At 41.7% G+C, this 20712-nt stretch overlaps 1 protein-coding gene across 2 annotated transcripts in view; it reads left to right on the top strand.

Moving 5' to 3' along the window:
• CFAP54 (cilia and flagella associated protein 54) overlaps positions 1-20712 on the top strand; it is a 277803-nt gene that overhangs the window by 125328 nt on the left and 131763 nt on the right. The window contains exons 39-43 of one of the 2 annotated variants that reach the window (XM_057741714.1): positions 1477-1585; positions 13082-13234; positions 15147-15341; positions 17191-17278; positions 17572-17781. In XM_057741714.1, the coding sequence (XP_057597697.1) occupies positions 1477-1585; positions 13082-13234; positions 15147-15341; positions 17191-17278; positions 17572-17781 (755 nt within the window). The remainder of the gene's footprint in view (positions 1-1476; positions 1586-13081; positions 13235-15146; positions 15342-17190; positions 17279-17571; positions 17782-20712) is intronic. The other variant, XM_057741715.1, reaches the window with a different exon arrangement.

Below are 20712 nucleotides of genomic sequence, written 5' to 3'. Positions count from 1 at the left end.
ACTCCTGCTCTGATCCAAGCTACTGTTGTGTTTGCTTGGATTAATGCAATAACCTCCTGATTAGTTTCCTTGCTTCTAACCTCCCTGAACCCCCGTCTCCAGCCTGTAGTCTGTTCTCAATGACAGATAGAACAACCTTTTAAAAACCTGTCAGACTGTGGCATTCGTCCACTTTAAACCCTGCAGTGGCTTCCCATCTGATTCAGAGTTAAAGTAAACATCCTTATCACAGCCTTGATGCCCTAGTAACTTATCCCCCTGTGATGGCCAGTAACTTGTCTCTCTTACTCCCCTGTAGGTTTCAGCTGCTCTGTTCTTCTGTTCTTTAAGAAGACCCCACCCGACATGGTCTTTGCATTTGCTGTCCCCATACTTGGAATGGTCCACCTCCCCAAATATCCAGATTGATTTTTCTCACATCTTTTCCATTCTTTGCTGAATATCACATTCTCTGTGAGGACTTTCCTCATCACCTTATTTAAACTTATGTGTCTGTTTGCTCTATTTTCTCTATAGTGTTTATAATTCCTTAGTGTACTGTATAACGTACTCTATATTTTTATTGTCTCTCTATTTCCGTTAGAATAAGTTCCACAAGAATAGGGATTTTTGCTTATTTTGTTCTCTGCTATATCATCTGTGAGCTTGGAGCAGTGCCTGGCATGTAATAGGTGTTCAATAAAGATTTTTTAAGTGAAGCTGGAGAAGTGGGAAGAACTAGGTCAAGTAGGGCCTTACTAGGCTGGAGGAAGGAACTTGCATTTTCTTAGACTGTCTTTACATCTCATTGTAGAAGTACCTACAAGGGACAATAAAGACACAGCATCTACATCAGACTGGGGTTCAAGGATGGTTGTATTTTGAGCAATAGGTTCGTTCAAGGCGGGTGGTGGTGGGAGTGGAGAAATGGAGAGAAGAGGACCTTGGACTTTCAACAGAATTACCTTATGTCTAAAAATGTTATGTTTTCAGATAGTTTACAATTTTAAGACTCAAGTATCTGTTAAAAATATTTTTTAAAAAATCCTACAGAGGACGTTAGTTCTGAAAAACTTCACCAGGGAAGTTTAAATTGTGTTAATTATGAGTTGGGGGGAGAGGGGTGGGGATCTGCTGTTGGAAAAAGCAGCCTCTATTTTAAATATGCTTCAACTTACCTGATGGAAGATATATTCAGACTAGTGAATTTATAGAATATCAGAAAAATCATATTCTAATTGCTGTACGTAATTTGCCTAGTGCTTTTCCAGCTGTGCTATACAAAAGAAATATGAAAAATTATGTAGCCACTTTTTTTTTTTTTCCAGAAGTTCTCATGATTGAATGCTACTCTGGAGCTTTTATTTGTAGCATCTTTTTATCTCTCTCTCTCTCTCTTTTTTTTTTCAAATGAAAAATAAGATGAACATTTCAAGTAAGCCAAATTTTTGGCTATAAATATCTAAATGATGTTTGTTTTCTCTTTTCTTTTATAAGATAACCTGCCGAAATTTCATTGGGAAACAGCTCAAGATTAATCCTCCAACCAATGAAGTGACAACTGTAGGACACCGGGCAGATTTCCTTAAAAAGCTTATCTATTCAGGTTGGAACCAATTTTAGCTTGAAGCTCTTTCTCTTTTCTTCAAAACAAGGTTTGCTGTTGTGTTCTACATGCCAAATCTTCCATAATTAAAGTGTTTGCAAAATCTCTTTTGCAGGTTTATTTGACTGAAAATAATCCATTTGATATTTACCATCTTATATTGCCATAAATGTCACTTAGGAGGAATTAAAACATGTTTTTATTAGTTTAATCTGTAAGCTAAAGAACAGAAGTAAAAGTAGAGGGAGAAAGGAAACTGATGGGAAAAACTAAAGATGAGAAAAGACTGTTTTGCACATTTTTTCCTGTTTTTAATCTCATTTGGGAACTCTTTAAATTGACCTTTTGCTATTTTCTTCATTCTGTCTTGATGCTCATAACTTCCATTTCCATAATCAATATGGATTGTTCTTCTATTGGTGTTACTAAAGTTAAGTTGTACGTCTTTTAACAAGAGTGCAAGAGAAGATTTGGGAACATCATGACTCCTTTACTTTTAACTAGTAAGCCTTCTTGGAATGTTTTGGTAGGGCAGCTTGTAGGAATGAGGTAATAGGATGTGATGAAAATGGAAATAATGCCTTCTCTCAATTACACTTTTCCTGTGTCTGTGTTTTGGGTGGGAAAGAAATGCAAGTTTTCCCTTTGAAGTGTTGGGATTCCTTCATTCATTTATCTGTTGATTTTAGGTATGTGTGTGTGTGTATGTATGTATGTATGTATTCATTCATTCATTTCTTGAGTCAGTCAGGCAGCCATTCAGTTATTCAGCAAACATTTATTGAGTATCTACCATGCGTTGTTTTGTACTAGGTCCTGAGAATACAAAAATGAATGAGACTAAAGATTTGTTATCCAATTTACAGCCCATTGAAGGAGACTAATAAATAAACCAGAGATTATAGTGTAGAGTGGTAAGGTCCGTACTGTTATGCTACTGCTGCTGCTGCTACAAACAGTAGTAGTTAACAGCTAGCATCGCTTTTGAGAGACTCCATGTAATTTAGCAGATTTTTATGTAATTTAATGTAAAAGTAAAAGGCAAAATCTGAGGTTGGAGAGGTCAGCCAAAGTTGGATAATAAAGGGTCTTAGAAGGTTGGATAAAGAGGTTCAGATTTATCTGGAGAGCTGTGGGGAGCTAGTTAGAAGGATGTGAAGAAGGAGGATGAAATGATTGTATCTGTGTCCTGGAGTCTTCGGTAGCAGCGTGGAGAATAGGTTGGAAGGAGAGCATGTGGAGGCAGGAGAGCAGCTGCTCCTGGCTTGCGTGTTACAGACACGATGAGGTCCTGGACTTCGATGGTGAGAGCGGAGGGGTGCTCAGGTATGCACTCGTTAGGTGAGGGGGAAGGAAGGGGTTCAAGTTGCCTTGGTTTCTGGCTTGGGTGGCTAAATGGATGTGATATCTTTACTCTATATAACAAACAAACAAAAACCAAAACAGGGAATGGAGGGTCAGGTTAGAGGAAAACATTTCTTTGCTATTACTGAGTTCAAGGTGCCTGAATGATAGCTATGTAGAACGATCCAGTATATGATTGGATGTATCAATGAGGCACTCAGCAGATTTGTAGTTTAGTCACCAATACATTGGTAGTGGTTGGAATCAGGGGCTTGTCTGAGGTCACCCAGGGAGAGTTCTGTGGAGTGTGGACCTGAGGATGGCCTCGCCTTGGAAACTGTGTCAGTCAGAATGGGCTGGGCTATGTAGCAGTCACAGACAGTCTCCAAATGTCATTGCCTTAGCACAAGGGAAAGCCTATTTTTGGCTCGTGCTACTGTGTTCAGTGAGGTTGAGGAGCTCATCATGGGTTGATGGAATGTCTGTCTTGATACAGGCTTCCATGGTTGTTTTAGAGGCAGAAGACTGCACACTAGGGCAGCTAAACCTGGAGGCACATGGTAAATGGTTAAGAGCACAGCCTCTGAAGTAAGACCATGTGCATATACTGTACGCTTTGTGCTCGGGGCTTTATGTGGATCGTCTTATTTCGTTATTACAACAACCTCAGTAAAAGAATTGTTATTGTGTATTGGACATCAGGCACTTTGTGAGTATTAAGTGCTTTGTGAGTAATAGCTTACAGCTGTCTGATGAGGTAGGTTTGTTACTGTCTCCTTTTTTCAGGCAGGAAAAAGAAAGTGCTTTATATGTTTTTTTATATTTTAAAATTTTACATTCATGATTTATGTATAAATCCGGTGGTGGCTCTTAAAGCTGACACTTGAAGGTGACACATGTCACTTCAGTTTTATCGGCTAAAGTCACGTGGCCACATCTAACTTCGAAAGGAGAGGGAAGTGTGATCATACCCTGTAACCGCCAAGGAAAAAGAGACAGAACATGTGAAGGGCCCTCGTGACTGCCATGGAAACAGACAGAGGAGGAGCAGTACCTGAAAGAGATTGGGACGTGGCCCAAGAGGTGGGAGGTACAGGAGATGAGAGCGGCGCAAACAAGGCCAAGGCGAGAGGAAGTGTGAGTCAGCGGTCAGAGAGAGGTCACATAAGGAGAGGACAGAGTGTCTGTTGGATTTGGGAGGTCACTGTCACTGGCCTGTTTGCTGTCCTCATCTTAGGGTCTTGCTCTAGCTGTTTCCCCTTCCTGAAGTGCTCTGCCCCCATCCAGGTGCCTGTCTGATAAATCCCCCACCTCTTTAAAATCTTTGTGCACATCTCCTCTCTTCAGTGATGCTGACCCTGCCTGTTCTGTTTGAAACTGCACCCTGTCTGCTTCCTTCCGGTCCCCCTTACTCTAGTAAATGTGTTCCTTTTTTTTTTTGTACTGCACAGTGAGGTGTAATAAATGTATTCTTTTTACCTGAAGCACTTATAAGCGCTTATCACACTGTACAATTCGTTTTTTTTGTTGTATTTATGGGTCACTCGTCTGTCTCCCCTGATAAGATGTAAGCTCCGTGAGGTCAAGGATCATTGGTTTGTTCATTGATAGAACCCAAATGCCTTCATCAGTGCCTGACACCTAGTGGAAACTCAATATCTACTTGGTGAATGAATGACTTTGTGACTTTAACAAGAGTCGCTTCAAACAAATGGTGGGGAGGGGAGTGGACGTGTTTTGCGTGGTGGGTGCAGTAGTGGTGAGCTGTGCCTGCGCAGAGTCATTGAATGAGAGTTGCCTTTCTTGAAGCTTAGAAGTTACAAGAAAGAGGCAGGAGCAGCCACAAGGAGAAGTAGAGCTCAGGACAGCTCAGGAAGCCTTTGTTTTGTTTGTATGCCTGTTTTCAGTAGAAGAGAAGGAGCATATTTCTATATTACATGGAAAGAGGCAGGAGAGAGGGAGAGCTTAGAGGCAGGAGAGAAAGATATTTGATAGGGCAGGGGATAAACAAGAAGGAGAACAGGCCATAGGGGACTTAGCCTTAGACAGGAGGGTGGGACACCCCTGCTGCTAAGGTAGAAAGGAAGGAGAGAACAGGCCCAAATGCAGGAAACTTTGTAGACAGTAATGGTAGAAGTTGAAGGCATCCTCACCGGTTACTCGAGATTTTCTTAATGAAGCAGGGGGTTGAGAGCACAGTCAAGGTTGATAGGGTTGGAAATTTCAGGAGGGATGTGAGAGGGTGGACCAGCCACTGAGGAAGATAGGAGAAGGGAAGGTAGAAGGGCTGTAGAGCAGTGAGAGTGTCCAGTTGAATAAGGTTGGTGACTGTGAACTTGTAGATTTTACTGCCAATGATAAATTATCTCCTCATATTCAGTGAACAGTGGAAGGACCACCCTCCTGTGGGCCATCGCATGTGACCAGTTCCAGTCAAAGAGCATGATTCTTCCTGGGTGTGTTCTCCTTTTCTTCATCTTGTCTGTCAAACCTCTGGAGATTCCCCCAATGTGGGATGCATAACTCAGAATGTGATTTGTACTATCCACTCCATCCTACAAAGAGCTGGCAACACATGTGACAAACTGTGTCAAAAACACTTGTTATCAAAATGATGACTAGCATCTCAGGGCTAGGAAAAGCACGCCTAGCAAAGCTCTAGACCTGTGTGCTCAGTCGTTTCTTACTGATGATGGCTGCAATATGTCAGAAAAGCACTTGGTCTGCCTGTTGTTAAGTTACATTTGGAAAGGCAAGATGGCGGGCGGTGGGGCAGAAAGGGAGGCGGGGGAATCAGGCTACAGTGATCTTTGGGATGGTTCTCAGTGGTGGTGGAGGTATAGCCAGTTTGAGCAACAAACAGAGCAGGGATGTTCAACTAGATAAAATCTAAAAAAACATTGTAATGGCACTAATAGTTGATTGAGCCCAGCGCTTTATAACTATTACGTTCTTTAATTTTAACAGTCTTAGGAGGTAGATATTATTATGCTTATATTACAGATGAGAGAATTAAATGTCACTAGCAAGTACTGGAATCATGATTCAAACCCAGTGCATCTGATTGCCTAGCCCATAAGGGCTCCACCAAGCTACGAGGTCTGTTCATCATTTGTCCTCTTTCAGTTAGACTCTCTTCTAAACTTAAAGCACTCGAGAAAAAGTTTGCTATATATCAATAGTTATGGGGAGACAGATAGTTTACTGTGCCTCGTTACGACAGTTTCACAATTTTTAGATGATCCTGCAGAGTAACTACAGGTTTTACATTGAGCCATTATCATTAAAATCTTGGCATCCACCTTATAATTATAGCTCTTTATAAAACTCTAGGACCTCTGTGACTAGGAGCATAATTTGGCCCACACTTTTGGGCTTATTAGGCAGATTTTTAGGATGCTGAATTTTTTTCCATATACTGAATTCAGATCATTAACATGTTTATAAGCATGATGGGTCTTATGTATATCACCACGACGTGTTTGCAATTCTTCAAAGAATTTTGAAAAAGACCAGCGATCTGGTGTGGACCTGATGGTTTCCACACCAGATCGCTGCTTTAGAACATCATAGATTTTCTTTGGGCATAACAGCATTTGGTGGTAATGCTTGATACATTTAATTCTTCAGAACAGATATTGTAATGCTCCAGTGCCTGGGAACATTTGGTGTTCTCATTATTTAACAGCATTGTATTCTGCCTCTGGCTGTTTAATAATGCATGTGTGATTTGGTATAGTCTCTGTAGGATTTGGAGGAGTGAGAATACCTTACTTTATAGATGATTTTTTGTATGGATGAGTAACTTGTCCGCTTGTTAAGCCTCATAGGGGAGGTAACTCTATGGATATGCCTTTTATTGTAGCTGTTTTTGCATTCTGTCTGGGATCTCTTTCTTGAGTTTTGACCTTATTGGTATTTAAGTTCTCTAATAGGGTAATTCAGTCGTCAGGTGTGTTGGAATTTTGAAGCCTTTGGCTGGTGTGTTTTATTAGTGCCTCTGGGCATTTAGATTGATGTGACCACATGTGTAGAAAGCAGCCCAAATTTTGTATCACCCTCTGGGATGCTTCCTTGGTGAAACCATCTCTTTGGAGTCGTTGGCATTTCAATTTTAATGTCTACACTGTTACAGTGAGAGATGTAGTAAATCTAGTCTTTTTTTCCCCTCCTTCTCCTCCTTCTCCTCCTTCTTATTCTTACCTATTCCAAACCGTTGAGACTATTAGTGCCTTTAAAACAACTTCTTGAATTATCCATGGAAGTTTTCATAGAGGAACCCGTAGAGACAGAGATGGCAGGATGAGGCCTGCGAAGCTAATGATACTTCCTTATTGCTTTGCATCATTTATCTCATGTCACAGCCACCAAAACAACAGAGCCCTAATTAGACTATAAGGAAGAAGGGTATAAAGAAGAAAGAAGAAAAAGAAAGTAAAGTAAAAGATAATTTAGGGGAAAAAAAAACAAAGAGGAATGATTTATAAGTAGAAAATTGATAAAAAGTAGTAGGATGATTTTATTCAGACCCCATATTTTAAAGGGGGCAGATATCTCCTCTTCCTCCTACCCCTCTTATCGCCCCCAATCACTGGCATGCCTTTGTGATTTTTATTTTAGAGTGTAAGCTCTGGGAGAGTAGGCAATGTGTCTGTATTTTTCACTCGTACCTCCGCAGTGCCTAGCATGAGTGGCAGTCGTAATGTGAGCATCTGTCCATTGAATGCTTCCTCCATGATGAGGTGCTATGCTGGACAGGTTAAAACTCACACACAGGTTAAAACAGTAACCCTTGAATTTAAATATTACCATCCCAGTTTTAACAGATAGTTAAAACGAAGGCCTGGAGACAGTAACTATCTCAAAATATTAATATGTGAGGGCTTCCAGCATCCTCCTGTTCCTTTGCTTTGCTGAACCTCTTTTCCTAATCTCACTCTCTACGGAGGAAGAAAACGAAAGCCAAGCTTGTGAATTCTGGCAAGAGAAACAGAGAAACAGAGCAGAAATCTTTAATCTTCAGGGTGTTGTGCATAAGGGTCGGGATGGGAGGGGAGGGGGAAATGCCTTGTCTCAGGGATGGTGCAGGACTGTGCATGCTTAGAGGAGAGGGGGCTGGTGGAGATAGGATGGAGGGGAGGGGAGAGCGAAGTTGGCGGGAGGAGAGTGAGATCTCTAGAGAGTTAATAAGAGCTACTTGTGGCCTAAGTATTTGATCCTCTTAAATGTGTGATAGGGAAATGTGTCAAGAGTGAACTTGCTGGGGGGACAGATGCTCCTCTCAATGTGGCCATGTTTCTGGTTTGACTAGAGCCTCCAGGGTTTCTAGACATAAGAGTGTAATGAGAGTTGTGTCTCTGCGGCCATTAAATGTGACCCTGTGTTACTTATTCCATCAGGACGTCTCTGGGCTCACAAGGACCCCAGGTCTTATCCCTCAACGTATCTCTGTGCCCAAATTAGCAGGCCTCAAATCGGGGTCATTGCCTATTCCCCAGATCTGATACCCTTTGGAAATCTATTTGGGAAAGGCTTCAGACTTGAACCCTGGTTCTCTCTCTTATCTCTTGTAAGGGTTTAAAATAAGTGAATATCCCCCAAATTCACCTTTCTTCCTTTGTAAAGCATGAGTGATGTCTGTCTCTGCTAGTTGTAAGGTGCTGTGAGGATCAACTGAGATTAAGGCCTATAGAAGTGATTGTTAATAAAGTTTATCCCAGCTGTTTAGCTTTGAAAACTGTTGTCATTCATTCGTGTAACAAATATTTATTGACCACACACCACATAATGGGTGTGGTTATAGGCCAGGGGTGAATTCAGTGGACAAAATGCGGAAAAATCCCTGTCCTCACAGGACTTGCATTCTAGTGGCCAGAGACAATCAATAAGTAAGTAAAACGCATAGAACATCAGAAGAGAATGGGTGCTGAGGAGAAAAGAGAAGTTGCTACAATTTTAAAGCGGGTGCTCAAAGAACGCCTCCCTGAGAAGTTAATGGTTAAGCTGTGAGCTTAAGGAGCTGAGGAATCAAGACATGGGCACTTCTGAGGCAAGAATGTTCTCAACTAAAGTGAACCACTGGTGCCAAGACCCTCAGGTGGAATCATCCCTGGTATGGGAGGGAGCGAGGGGGAGAAGAGCAAGGTCATGGGGAAGCTGTTCCTGTTGAGCCTTAGAAGTCACTCCAAGGGCTATGGTGTTTGCTCTAGGTGATGAGGGAGCAATGGAGGGTCTTGGACAGGAGCGTGGCCTGAGATAACTTACATTTTAAAAGGCATCCTCTGGTTGCTGTGTTGAGAGTGGCAAGAGGGGAAACGGGGAGACTGGCTGGGGGCCAGTTGCAGTAATTCAGAAGGAGATGATAGGTCTTGGAACAACACAGTGGGAGTGGAAACTGGAGCTGGGGAGAGATGGTGGCACTCTGGGTGTTTTCTGAGCGGGGAGCCTCCAGGATTTGTCCTGGATTTGACTTGGGGCATGAGAAGGGATGAGGAGTCAAGGACGATTTCAGCTTTTGGCCTGAGCAACTGCAAAAATAGAACCATCCTTTAATAAGATGGGGAAAGACTATGGGAGGAATGGATGGAGGAAAGATTAGGAAATCAGTTGGGAACCTGCAAAGTGTTCACAGCAGAGCAGAGGAGACCACTGGATAGATGGGTCTAGACTTCAGGAGGGTTGGGGCCAGAGATATAAATTTGGGAGCCACCAGCATGTGGCTACTTAGACCCATGAGACTAGACGAGATAAATGTAAGGGGGTAAATGTGCTACCGACCTGGGTTCTTGGACTCTTTAATCAATAGAAATTGATAAGAGGCAGGACGAGAAATTCAGGCAAGGCTTTCCTGGGACTCATCCTATAGCACAGGTGAGCAAGGACAATGAACAGGTTCCCTTGCTTGCTCCCCAACTGGCAGGGGGGCTGGTTCCTTAAATGGGGTGTGAGGGCGATCAGTGGGTCAGGCTGGCGGGGTCCTTAGGGTGGTCTCCCCACGCCCTCGGTGGTGCTGTGTGCAGGGATCACGCGCAGTACTCTGCTTTTGCTCCCGACACCTCAGAAGTGGCAGTTGGGTTTTAGCCTTTGTGTATCTTATTGTTCATAATTTTCCCCAACCGTACACGCACACAGTTATTTTTAGTGCCTTATAGTTTCTTCGTAATCTGTTGCTTGAGGAGACGTTTGTCCAGGTGCAAGCACTGCATGCAGTAAAGGGTCCCAGGCCCCAGCCTGTCGCAAATGTTAAGAAAAGAGAGGCAGTCTAAGGATTGAGCCCTGGGGTTTTCCAATATAAAGAGGTTGGGTTGATGCGGGTGAATTAGCAAAGAAGGCTAAGAAGGAGTGACAGCAAGGTTGCAAAAGGACCTTTAAGCCAAGTGAAGAAAGTAATTCAAGGAGGAAGGAGTTAGCAACTGGGTCAAATGCTGTTGAAGATTTATGTGGGATGAAGTCTAAAAGTTGAACACTAGATTTAGCCACATGAAGATCCTTGGAGTGAAATGATGGGGGAAAGTCTGATCTCAGCAGGTTTAAGAGAGAATGGGGAACAGTGAAAATAGAACTTTTGGAGGAGTTTTGTTGTAAAATGGAGCAGAGCAATAGGATGGTGTCTTGGGGGGAAAGTGGGGTCAAGAGAAATGATTTTTATTAAAAAATTTTTTTTTTCTGTTTTAGAGATTTAGATATAGGCACTTTGCTATACATTACAGCTTCAGAACTTATTTATCTTGTAATTGACATTTGGGCCACCTTCACCCATTTTGCCCGCCACCCTGTGCCCTGCCTCTGGCAACCACCAGTCTGTTCTGTTTCCATGAGTTCGGTTTTTTTAGGCTCCACGTGTAAGTGAGATCATACAGTGTTTGTGTTTCTTTGTCTGATTTATTTCACTTAGCATGATGCCCTCAAGGCCCATCCATGTTGTCACAAATGGCAGGATTTCCTTCTGTTTTATGGCTGAATAATATTCTATTGGGTGTATACCACATTTTCTCTATCCACACATGCATCCATGGACACTTAAGTTGTTTCCATGTCTTGGCTGTTGTAAATAATGCTGCAATGAACATGAAATTTCTTTGATTTTTTTTTTTAAAGGAAAATATGCTGTTGAGAATGATTCAGCAGAGGGAAAAACTCATGATTTGGAGGGGAGAGGAGAATTGCTGGAGTGATGCCCTTGCAGCGTAGATGGGCACAGCTGCTGGGGGCTGGGTGGGTCTGGTGATTGCAAAAATCCCTTTGGATTCCTTCCATTTATTCCCGTTGAGGTAGGAAGCAAGGTCATTGCCTCTGAAAGATGGGGAAGAGGTAATTCCCACTCCCCTTTTGTTTTTTTTCTTTGTCACGTAGCCAATTAACCACTCTCCTGTCGCTTCTCACATTAGAATGTTCCTGTGTCCCTCCCTTGTTTCCACTGCTACCCTTAGTCAAGTTCAAATCATACAGTGTCTGTGTTGTAACTTCACAGCCTCTCAGCCACCACCCTATTTACATTGAAGGCTGCTGTGCATACAACTGCGGGCTAACTCTTCCTAAAAAATACTAATCTCTTTCTGCCGGTGTCCTACTCAAAACCCTTTCTTGGCTGCCTGTTAGAGAGGATGAAGGCCACTTGCTCAGCGAGGGCTTCAGGGCTCTGGAAACCCTTCTTGGTTCAAAAGGACTGGCTGTGGCATCTCATTGTGGCTCGAATCACCACCCTTAGTCCTGCTCTCACCCTCTCCTTGCACAAACTAGTTCTGTGACCCAAGGGAAGCTACCAAACTTCTGTATGCCTGCTTTTCCTCATCTGTAAAATGAGGATATAATGGTACACATCTCTGCGGGGTGTTGCTAGGATTCAATGAGACTATCACAGTTATTATTTAGTATACTTAGTGGCGTAGTATAAACACTCAGTCATCTTCAGCCATTCTTATTCTAACTCTCTGAAACCCCTTGCCTTTTCTTCCTGATCTAATCTCCCCTATCTTCTAAGGCATGGGTCCCCAACCCCAGGGCCACAGACAGGTACTGGTCCGCGGCCTGTTAGGAACCAGGCCGCACAGCAGGAGGTGAGCAGTGGGCAGGCGAGTAAAGCTTCATCTGCTGCGCCTCATCGCTCACGTTACTGCCAGAACCGTCCCCACCCATGGGAAAGTTGTCTTCCATGAAACCGGTCCCCGGTGCCAAAAAGGCTGGGGACAGATGCACGCAGCTGGCATATCTTCTCTCCCATGAAGTCCTTCTCGCTCATCCTTTCCTCCCTACACTGATCTGTCTCTTCTATCTCTCCCTCATTTGAGCATGTACCCAGATACTCTCTGTCAATGTGATTTTCATACTCCCATATTAGAATGCCTTGTTGCTGCAGCTAAATGGTGAATTTCTTGAGGGCAAAGGTCATGCCTCTTGACCTCTTATAGCCCCCTTCCCTAGCAAGTGGCCGTACTCTCAAGACCTCAGATTTTACAGGGGGTATCAGCTTGCTCAGCTTGTTGAAGGGGTGAATTTATTTGTTATTCATCCGAAGCCCGTGTTTCTTCTTTCCCGTGTGCCAGCTTCATGGTGTATGCAGCCGGTCTGCAGCCTGATTCATGGGACCGTCACTTCCTCTCCAGAGACCTCGCAGCAGCTCTCCGCCAACGTCTGTCCTTCTGACCACTTTTCAGGACTGCTTTTTAATTCCATACCTGTTTATGGCCTCATCTCCCTTTCCTCTGCACCCTCCGGTATTAGAAAGCTGTCTTTTCCTTCTCTTAAGAGAGCAGTTGCTCATCTTCAAGCTTCTTTGTTTCCTCCTTTCGTCTCTCTCCCAAGGCACCTCGGCTTTGAAGAGGCTGCTGAAAAGGAGTAGATTATTTCATCTTTTATGATCAGCAAAAGAAAAAGTAGGAAGCTTCATAAGGAAAATTGGCAAGATCTAAAGTTATTTGCATTTCATACGAATCAAAAGTTTTCTAAGTTTTTTTCTTTTTTTTTTAAAGAACTGTCAAATATACTGAAAAAAAAAAATTGATCGGAACATTGAAACACCTGCTGCAGACTGGGGGCTTTGAATTTAGCAGCTTTCGTTGGGCCCAAGAAATTCTCTGAATTAGAAAGTCTTTTGCTGCTCGTTGGCTTGCTGCAACATTTCATCCCTCACGTCACTCTTCCCTGTCCTTTCAGAATACAGCAAAGCCAAAGAGCTCCTCTGTGTGCCCGTGGACGTGACAGACACTTTGAGATGTTTTAGAGAGACCTTGGAAAAATCCAAATATCATAACAGATCAATCCGACACAGCAGAAAGTTGCTTTCATTATTTCTTGCACAGACACAAGGTAAAATACAGTTGTTCCTGGGCATCTGCAGGGAATTGGTTCTAGGACCTCCCGTGGATACTAAAATTGGTGGATGCACCAAAATTCGTGGATGCACACATCCCTTACAGTCAGCCCCCTCCCCTGCCACCTCCCGTCCCCAATCCGTGGTTCTGCATCCCCAGAAATGGAGGGCTGACTGTACGTGCTCTACATCCCTTCCTCTTTATTTACACAGGGTACCACCCTGCAGGTCTACCGTGTTCTGCTGTAGGTTCCTCCTTCCCCCACTTCCATGCCTACTCCCTGCTGCCTTTCACTTTCTTCTTCTTGTCTGGTGAATCACATCTCAGTTTCTCACACTTTATCCCAACCAAAGCACTGTCTCACGCCTCTGCTTTTATGCCTTCTGTGAAATGAGCTCACTCTCTTGAGTGGTGTAAATATGGAAGTGGTTTCTTGATTTTTGATTCTATACATCTGTGTTCTTACTGTTTGCTTTGCAAGTATAGTGCCGTAGTCTTGTTTTATTTTCATAAGTTGATGAATTGATTCATACCAAATTAACCATAATCTTTTACCAAAACACTACTTTATCAATGTCAAAGAAAAGGATGCATTTTAATATATACATCAGTAAAATTTCTTATTAATATCATAGATTTTGATCTTAGAGATTTCTTTTAGCTTAAAAAAAGATATTCACTGTTCTTAATTACATTACACTTGTTTTCTCCCTTCTCAAAATCTGTTGATTTGTAAACTCAGTCAAAGCAGGGCTTCAAGTGGTTAAGGGGTAACCTCAGAGAGAGAGGGGATATTCAAATTGAGGCTGAGAAAAATCTCAAACTATCTACATTTAGGTAATGTAAAATTTGTTAAAATCCTAATTTACTTTTATAATCCTTTCTGTTCACATTTATCAGAATAATAAGAAACTTAAGAATAAACTTAATTGTATTTTAAAGTTATTAATAATAGACTTAAACTTAGCATCTAAGATGCTAATAGTCTCCGAACTGATCTTTTAGAAATTTGACCAATTTTTTTTACACCTACTGACAGAGGTTTTATTTATGTGTGTATATAATGTATGTTTGTATGACTCGGTATTTATTTATTCTTGTTGCTGCCCCTCTTGCCCCCCAAAAAGCACTTGCTATGATATGTACCCACAGTTTTGGGTGTATTACATTAAATGGGCCCTCCATATCAAGTTTAAACTTCTTTCAATTATGGTGTACTTTAACAGCGGTCAAGGGCATGAAAAAAAAAGCAAATACAATTCCTAAGAATGGCTTACACCATCTCAATCTGAATTTCACCTGGTACTAAGATATTCTCAGCAGTTTATCCCCAGACCTCAGACTGTAGACTTAAATCCGTTTTAGCTGCTCTCTCACTGAGGTTTTTGACTACTTCCCCTAGAATATTTTTTCTTTTTCTTTTTCTTTTTCCTTCTTCTGTGTGTTCTCTGATCTTATACAGAGACAGGTTCTTTCCTATTTTTTCCCCCTCAGGTCAGAACTACCTCTACATTGCTTCTATCCCAGAGGTCTCTGCCCCAGAGGCAAACTAACATCTTACTGTTGGAAACTCTTTAAAAAAGGGAAACTCAAACTGTGCAACTTCTACCAGTCCCCATGAGGAGCAGAGCATTCTCTCAACATTTACTTTGCAGCAAACTGCCCCTCTCAGCTGTTCCTGATGAGGTAACAGGAGTGTAGAGCACATCCACACACTCACCTGGGCTCTTCAGAAATGATTCAGGATACGAAGTTTAAGGAAATAGTGTCCTTCCAGCTGCAAATGAGTCTCAGCTCTGTACAGAACCCTTCCTTCCTTCTCCCTTTCCACTTCTGCCTCTTTCCTCCTCCTCAACTTCCCTGCTTTCTCCACTTTTAAGTTTCTTTTAATTTTTTCATGAATTTAGGAGACAAAGGAGGAATGAACAATTTAAAATTTACTACTGGAAAGGTGGAGTTTTGCCTGGGCACAGAGGAGATGCACATGCCAACACCCCCTGACCTTTCCCAGGAGCACTTCCGAGTTTTCAGCTCCGTGGAGAAGAGCAAACTTCCCTCCTCACAACTTGGACTCGTAATTTCTTCCTATTATGAAACTATTAGTAAGCTTTATTCATTATGTGTTCATTTTTAATATGATCTGCCAGATTAATGTTGAGATTGCATTTGTCTTGAAATGTTATCTTCTTTAAATGATTAAAAAAATTTTTTTTTTAGCGAAGTATAGTTGATTTATAATATCGTGCTAGTTCTGGCTGTACAGCAAAGTGATTCGGTTACGTATCAATATATATATACATTTTTTTCAGATTCTTTCCCATTATCGGTTATTACAAGATATTGAATATATACCCTGTGCTATACAGTAACTGAAATGATATCTGTAGAAGTAGGATGAAAGAGCTTGAACTTAGAATCTATTCATCACGCACTCGTAGACAGTGGCAGAGCAGCGTGGAGACAAGCTGCTGTCAGCCCTTCCTGTTGCCCGCTTTCCCAGCCTGGCTGTCACCATTGCAGATTCTAGGCACCCTCCCGTCCACCCCACTTCTCCTGAATCTGTGAACCACTTGTCAAGATGTGGCCACTGTTATGTGCTTTTGCTCTGCCCCAGCTGGTTCCATTTTCCTTGTCTTTCCGCTAGATTTGGTTTTTCTACAAGTTCAGCAGTACAAATTCAACCCATGTTGTAGACCTAACGTCTGCTTTCTTTTTTTGTAACATTTTGTAATTTCCCAGTTTTTCTTCCTACGCACAGTATTTTAAAAAATCAATATGAACCTCTAAATATAAAATGAAGGATAAATAAAATGGAATCATTTTATAATAAAAGAATCTATTTGTTGGTATGTAAGAGCTTAGGCACTAGAGGTATAGAGAAGCAATCAGGTGCTCGTATATAGTATGTAAAATATACAGGATATGCATGAATGTGACAGCTACAAATGCAGGCTGAGAGAGGTGTATTGTATTGGTAACTCAGGTACTATCAGCATTGCTAATTTTGGTGACATGTTCTAAAATGGCAAATCGAGGCCATTCTGAACAAAACAAAATCTTACAGTGGTTGCATTTCTGGAAAACTCAGAGCATTTTGAAAACATGCGAAAATACTCTTTCTATGTATAAAATGAAGTTAGACTCAAATAATTTTAAACAGGTTTCTCACCTTTTTCCTCACTGTTGGGGAAGGTTCTGTGCATGGCAGGCTATCCAGTGTCAGGTCCTCACCTAGGAAATACCAGCAGCTGCCCCACTGTGACAACTAAGAAAACCCTCCTCAAATTTCTAAAATACCTCTAGGGGACAGTGCTGGCCTCATTAGAAACCGTTACCATCTTAGTTGGGTTTTTTGGCTACACATCCTAGAACGCATGCATTTATCAGAAAACAAGAATAGATTCAGGTAATATTAAAGATGTGCTTTTTTTTTTTCATTTGGGTAAAGGAAGAATCTGAAGTGCTGTGCTCTTGTCACATCCCTGCTTGAAAACAAACTGTGCAGCGCTTCCCATCTGCTATAGAATAGTGTCCACATTTCTCCAGGTGGCACCCAGGTGCCTCCATGATCTCACCACTACCTCCTTTCTTACCCTCCCTAAAAAGCGTATTCTTGCCACATACAACATTTTTATGTGTATACCCAGCCCTTTCTCCCTTGCACACTTTTTCTGAATTTTTCTCCTTCACCATCTCCACCTGCCTGACTCCTATTCTACTTTCTCCATGTTTTCTACCTCTTAGACCCAATCTCCCACTCCATTACATTCAAATAGAACATCGTTTGCTCTCTTTCTGTATCTATATCGTGTGACATTTAAAGGCTCTATTAGCTTGAAGTTTGCTTATCTACACAGTTAAGGTATAATGCAATTTAAAATAGTCTTGCAAATAGAAAGGAGATATTTTCCAGGGACTGACATTTGTTCTTTCACTTGATTAAAAATACAGATGTTCTTCAAACCAGCAATCAAAGAAGTCTCAACGTTCAGGCATTGCATGAGCTTGGAAGTCTTCTAGTCTTCGCACAAAAGAAAAGGTAGTTTTTAGGAGTCAATAAAACAAGGGAAATTTTGTTCTGAAAAAAATTTTTAACTATTGTGAAAAATACTGTTGTTCATAAATTTAATTCCTTGATAATATTCCATGGCTGCATTTTATTCATCAGATGCTACCTGAGAGAAATGGTTATGAACAATAAGTGGTATAGATCCATTCTCTACTGTTTTAATTAAAATGTGTCTTCAGTGCATTTGCCTTCCCTTTTGGAAGATAGATTTAATAACACAGATCTCAGAAAACGTGCTGCTGGATGCTCTGTTTCTGTTTTAGGGCTGCTTTTAAATGTTGGAGTCAAGCTCTTGATGACATATTCAGGAAACAAGACGTGCTTCATACCTGGAAGGAATTTGGTAGCTCACTCGCCAGTGCCACTGACAGCTGTTCACCTCCAGGTTCCAAAGACTACAGTGAGGAGTTTCTGTCAAAAGCTGGCATTTGGGGCTGTTTGCAAGGAGCGGTGATATCAGCAAAGATAGCACAGTGAGTGTGACGACGGAGAGGTCCCGGTAGTAGCTGTAGCCTCCCTTGGTGGGCTGCCCACCTGTGCCACGTAGGGGGCCACGCCCCATGCAGACTGGGCTCTCGGGCAGCTATGTCCATGTCATACATGCTGTTTACTTACTTGTGCTGTTTCTTCTTTATGGCCATCTCCTCTTCCTGTAACACCTGCCGCATCTGGAATGTGAGCACCACGTGGGCGTAGGTCTTTGTTTTGTTCACCAGTGTATCCCGAGTGCCCCGCATGGAGATAGGATTCAGTGACGACTTGCCGAGTGGATGAATGACTGGGGTGAACAGTTGGTATGTGAGCAAAAATAACAGCGTGGAGGCAGGCTGCCTAGGGCCTAACTTAAGAACCTCCTCGTAAACTCTGGGGCCCCCAGCAAGTTACTCTTCCTCTCTGAGCCTCAGTTGTTCTTATCCACAAACTGTGGTGACAGGAATTACATGACAGACTGTATTAGTTTGCTAGTACAAACTAGCAACAGAGTACCAACCTCTCAGAAATTTATTGTCTCACAACTCTGGAGGCTTGACATCCGAGCTCAGGGCTGGTTTCTTCTGGGGCCTCTCTCCCTGCTTCTAGGTGGCTGTCTTCTCACTCTGTCCTCACATGGTCTTTCTTCTGTGCGTGTCTGTGTCCTAATCTCTTCTTCTAAGGACATCAGTCATATAGGACTAGGGCCCACCCTAATGGCCTCATTTTAATGTGATTACCTCTTTAAAGACCCTATTTCTAAGTATAGTCACCTTCTGAGGTTCCTAGGGGTTAGAACTTCAACATGTGAATTTCGGGGGTGCAGTGGGGTGCGTGATTTAGCCCATAACACAGACCATATTAGTTTCCTGTTGGTGGTGTAACAAATTACCAGAAATTTAGTGCCCTAAAACAATACAAATTTACTGTCTTACAGTTATGGAGGGCAGAAGTCCTATAGTCAACATGCCGGCAGGGCTGAGCTCCCTCCGGAGGCTCTAGGGGAGAATATGTCCTCGCCTGGTCCAGCTTCTGGAGGCCTCCTCATTCCGTAGCTCACGGCTGCATCTTCTGTCTTCAGGACCAACAACCTGTCATCTTCACCTCCTCCCCTCCCTGAGCTCTGCTTCCATCCTCACATCTTCTCTGACTTTTTCTCTTACAAGGATCATTGTGATTACATTGAACCCACCTGAATAATTCAGGATACCCTCCCTATCTCAAGGCCCTTAATTTAATCACATCTGCAGAGCTTTTTGTTTTTTGTGCTTGATTGATTGTTTTGCCATGTAAAGTAATACATGCATAGGTTTGGGGTATTAGGACATTTATATCTTTGGTGGGGGGGTATTATTCAGCCTGCCGCACGTAACGTATGTGAAAGTCTGTCACAGTGCCTTATACCTAGTTAGAACTCATAAATATCGTAAATATTTGATTAATGTGAGAAATTTGAAAAATATGAAGAGAGTAGAGGTACAGGTTTCCTTTACCTCTCTCGTTACATTTTAAGGCTTGGTAGGCAAAAATCTGCATAGTATTTTGAGCTGTGGAGAAATTTTTTTTTAAATAATAACTTGTCCTAGTTAGTAATCACATTGTTTTCAGAAAATTAGCATTCGGACAGGGAAAGTATGGAATTACCACTTTAAGAGTATCAAACATTTAAAGATTTTTTTAAAACTCTGTCAAGTTTGATTTTGTTTTGTTTTTTTTGGCACTTCCCGGAAGGCCCTCTTCCTTTCTCTCTCTCTCTCTCTCACACACACACACACACACACACACACACACATGCACACTCCCCATGCAAGTCTGAGTTTATAACTTAGTAGAGCTTGGCAGCAGAGAATAGAAAAGCTGAGGAAGGTTCCCAGCTTGAAAAGAACAGCTATAGCATTCCTGCCAGAGGACACTTCAGCCTCTCTGAGCCCCTGGAGTTTTTACTAAGTGATTTTCAACCAACAGAAAGTCATTTCCTGGTTACCCAGCTGGAAGTGTGACTTCTACAGTCTTTGTCATACTCTAGGGGCTTTGGCTGTTCTTGGAGATGCCCTGAAGGTAAGAAACTTTCCTCCCCCACTGCTCAGAGGGCAAGGCACCACATAGAGAAGCTGAACACAGATTGACGGTGTTATTAATATATCAAAGCCCACTGGTGTTATTGAAGTAAGACTTAGAAGAAAGTAATGTGGTTTACAGTTGCAGATGCGAGTTTGAAGACCCATGTAAAGAAAACTCAGACTATACTAAGGGACATAAGATGAGACAGTAGTAAACACAGAGACATTACCTTAATCTTTGGTGGAAAGACTTAGTGTCATCATTGGATCCATAATATACTGCTGGTGAGGAAACACATTGTTTCAATCTATGAGAGGAAGTTATTTAATTGCACTTATCAAAAACTTTAAAATTGTGTACCTCCTTTTCCCCAAAATTCCATTTCTAGAATTTAGCCTGTGGAATTAATAGGATAAGTGCTCAAAAATGTAGGTACATCCAATGTTTATTTCAGCATTGGAAAAAAACAAAACGGAGATGAAAATTTTAATATTATGGTACATGTATATGATAAAAATATTAAAGTTCTGTAAAATAATGATGTATCTATGTCCAAGAATAGAAAAGTTGCTTATAAAATAATATGTATTGCATAATTTTAGTATTACTGAGAGTGTGCATGTGTATAATTGTATGTAGAAGAAAATCTAGAAGGAAATTGGCCAAAATGTTACCAGTAATCATGTTTAGGTGGTAGGATTATAGCTGACTTTTCATTTTATTTTTTTCTATGTCCTAGATCTTATATGAGTATGTAGCACTTTTAGAATCACAAAGACTATTTTAATTTTGGAGAAATCTACCAGTATTAGAGATGCATTTATATAAAAATCTTTTTGGAACATTGTCTATGAATCAGTTTCATTTTCTTG

The sequence above is a fragment of the Hippopotamus amphibius genome, chromosome 7, assembly GCF_030028045.1.
Source record: "Hippopotamus amphibius kiboko isolate mHipAmp2 chromosome 7, mHipAmp2.hap2, whole genome shotgun sequence".
NCBI classification, from domain to species: domain Eukaryota; kingdom Metazoa; phylum Chordata; class Mammalia; order Artiodactyla; family Hippopotamidae; genus Hippopotamus; species Hippopotamus amphibius.
Note: the sequence above shows the minus strand (reverse complement) of the source record. Positions and strands in the feature narration are given on the sequence as shown.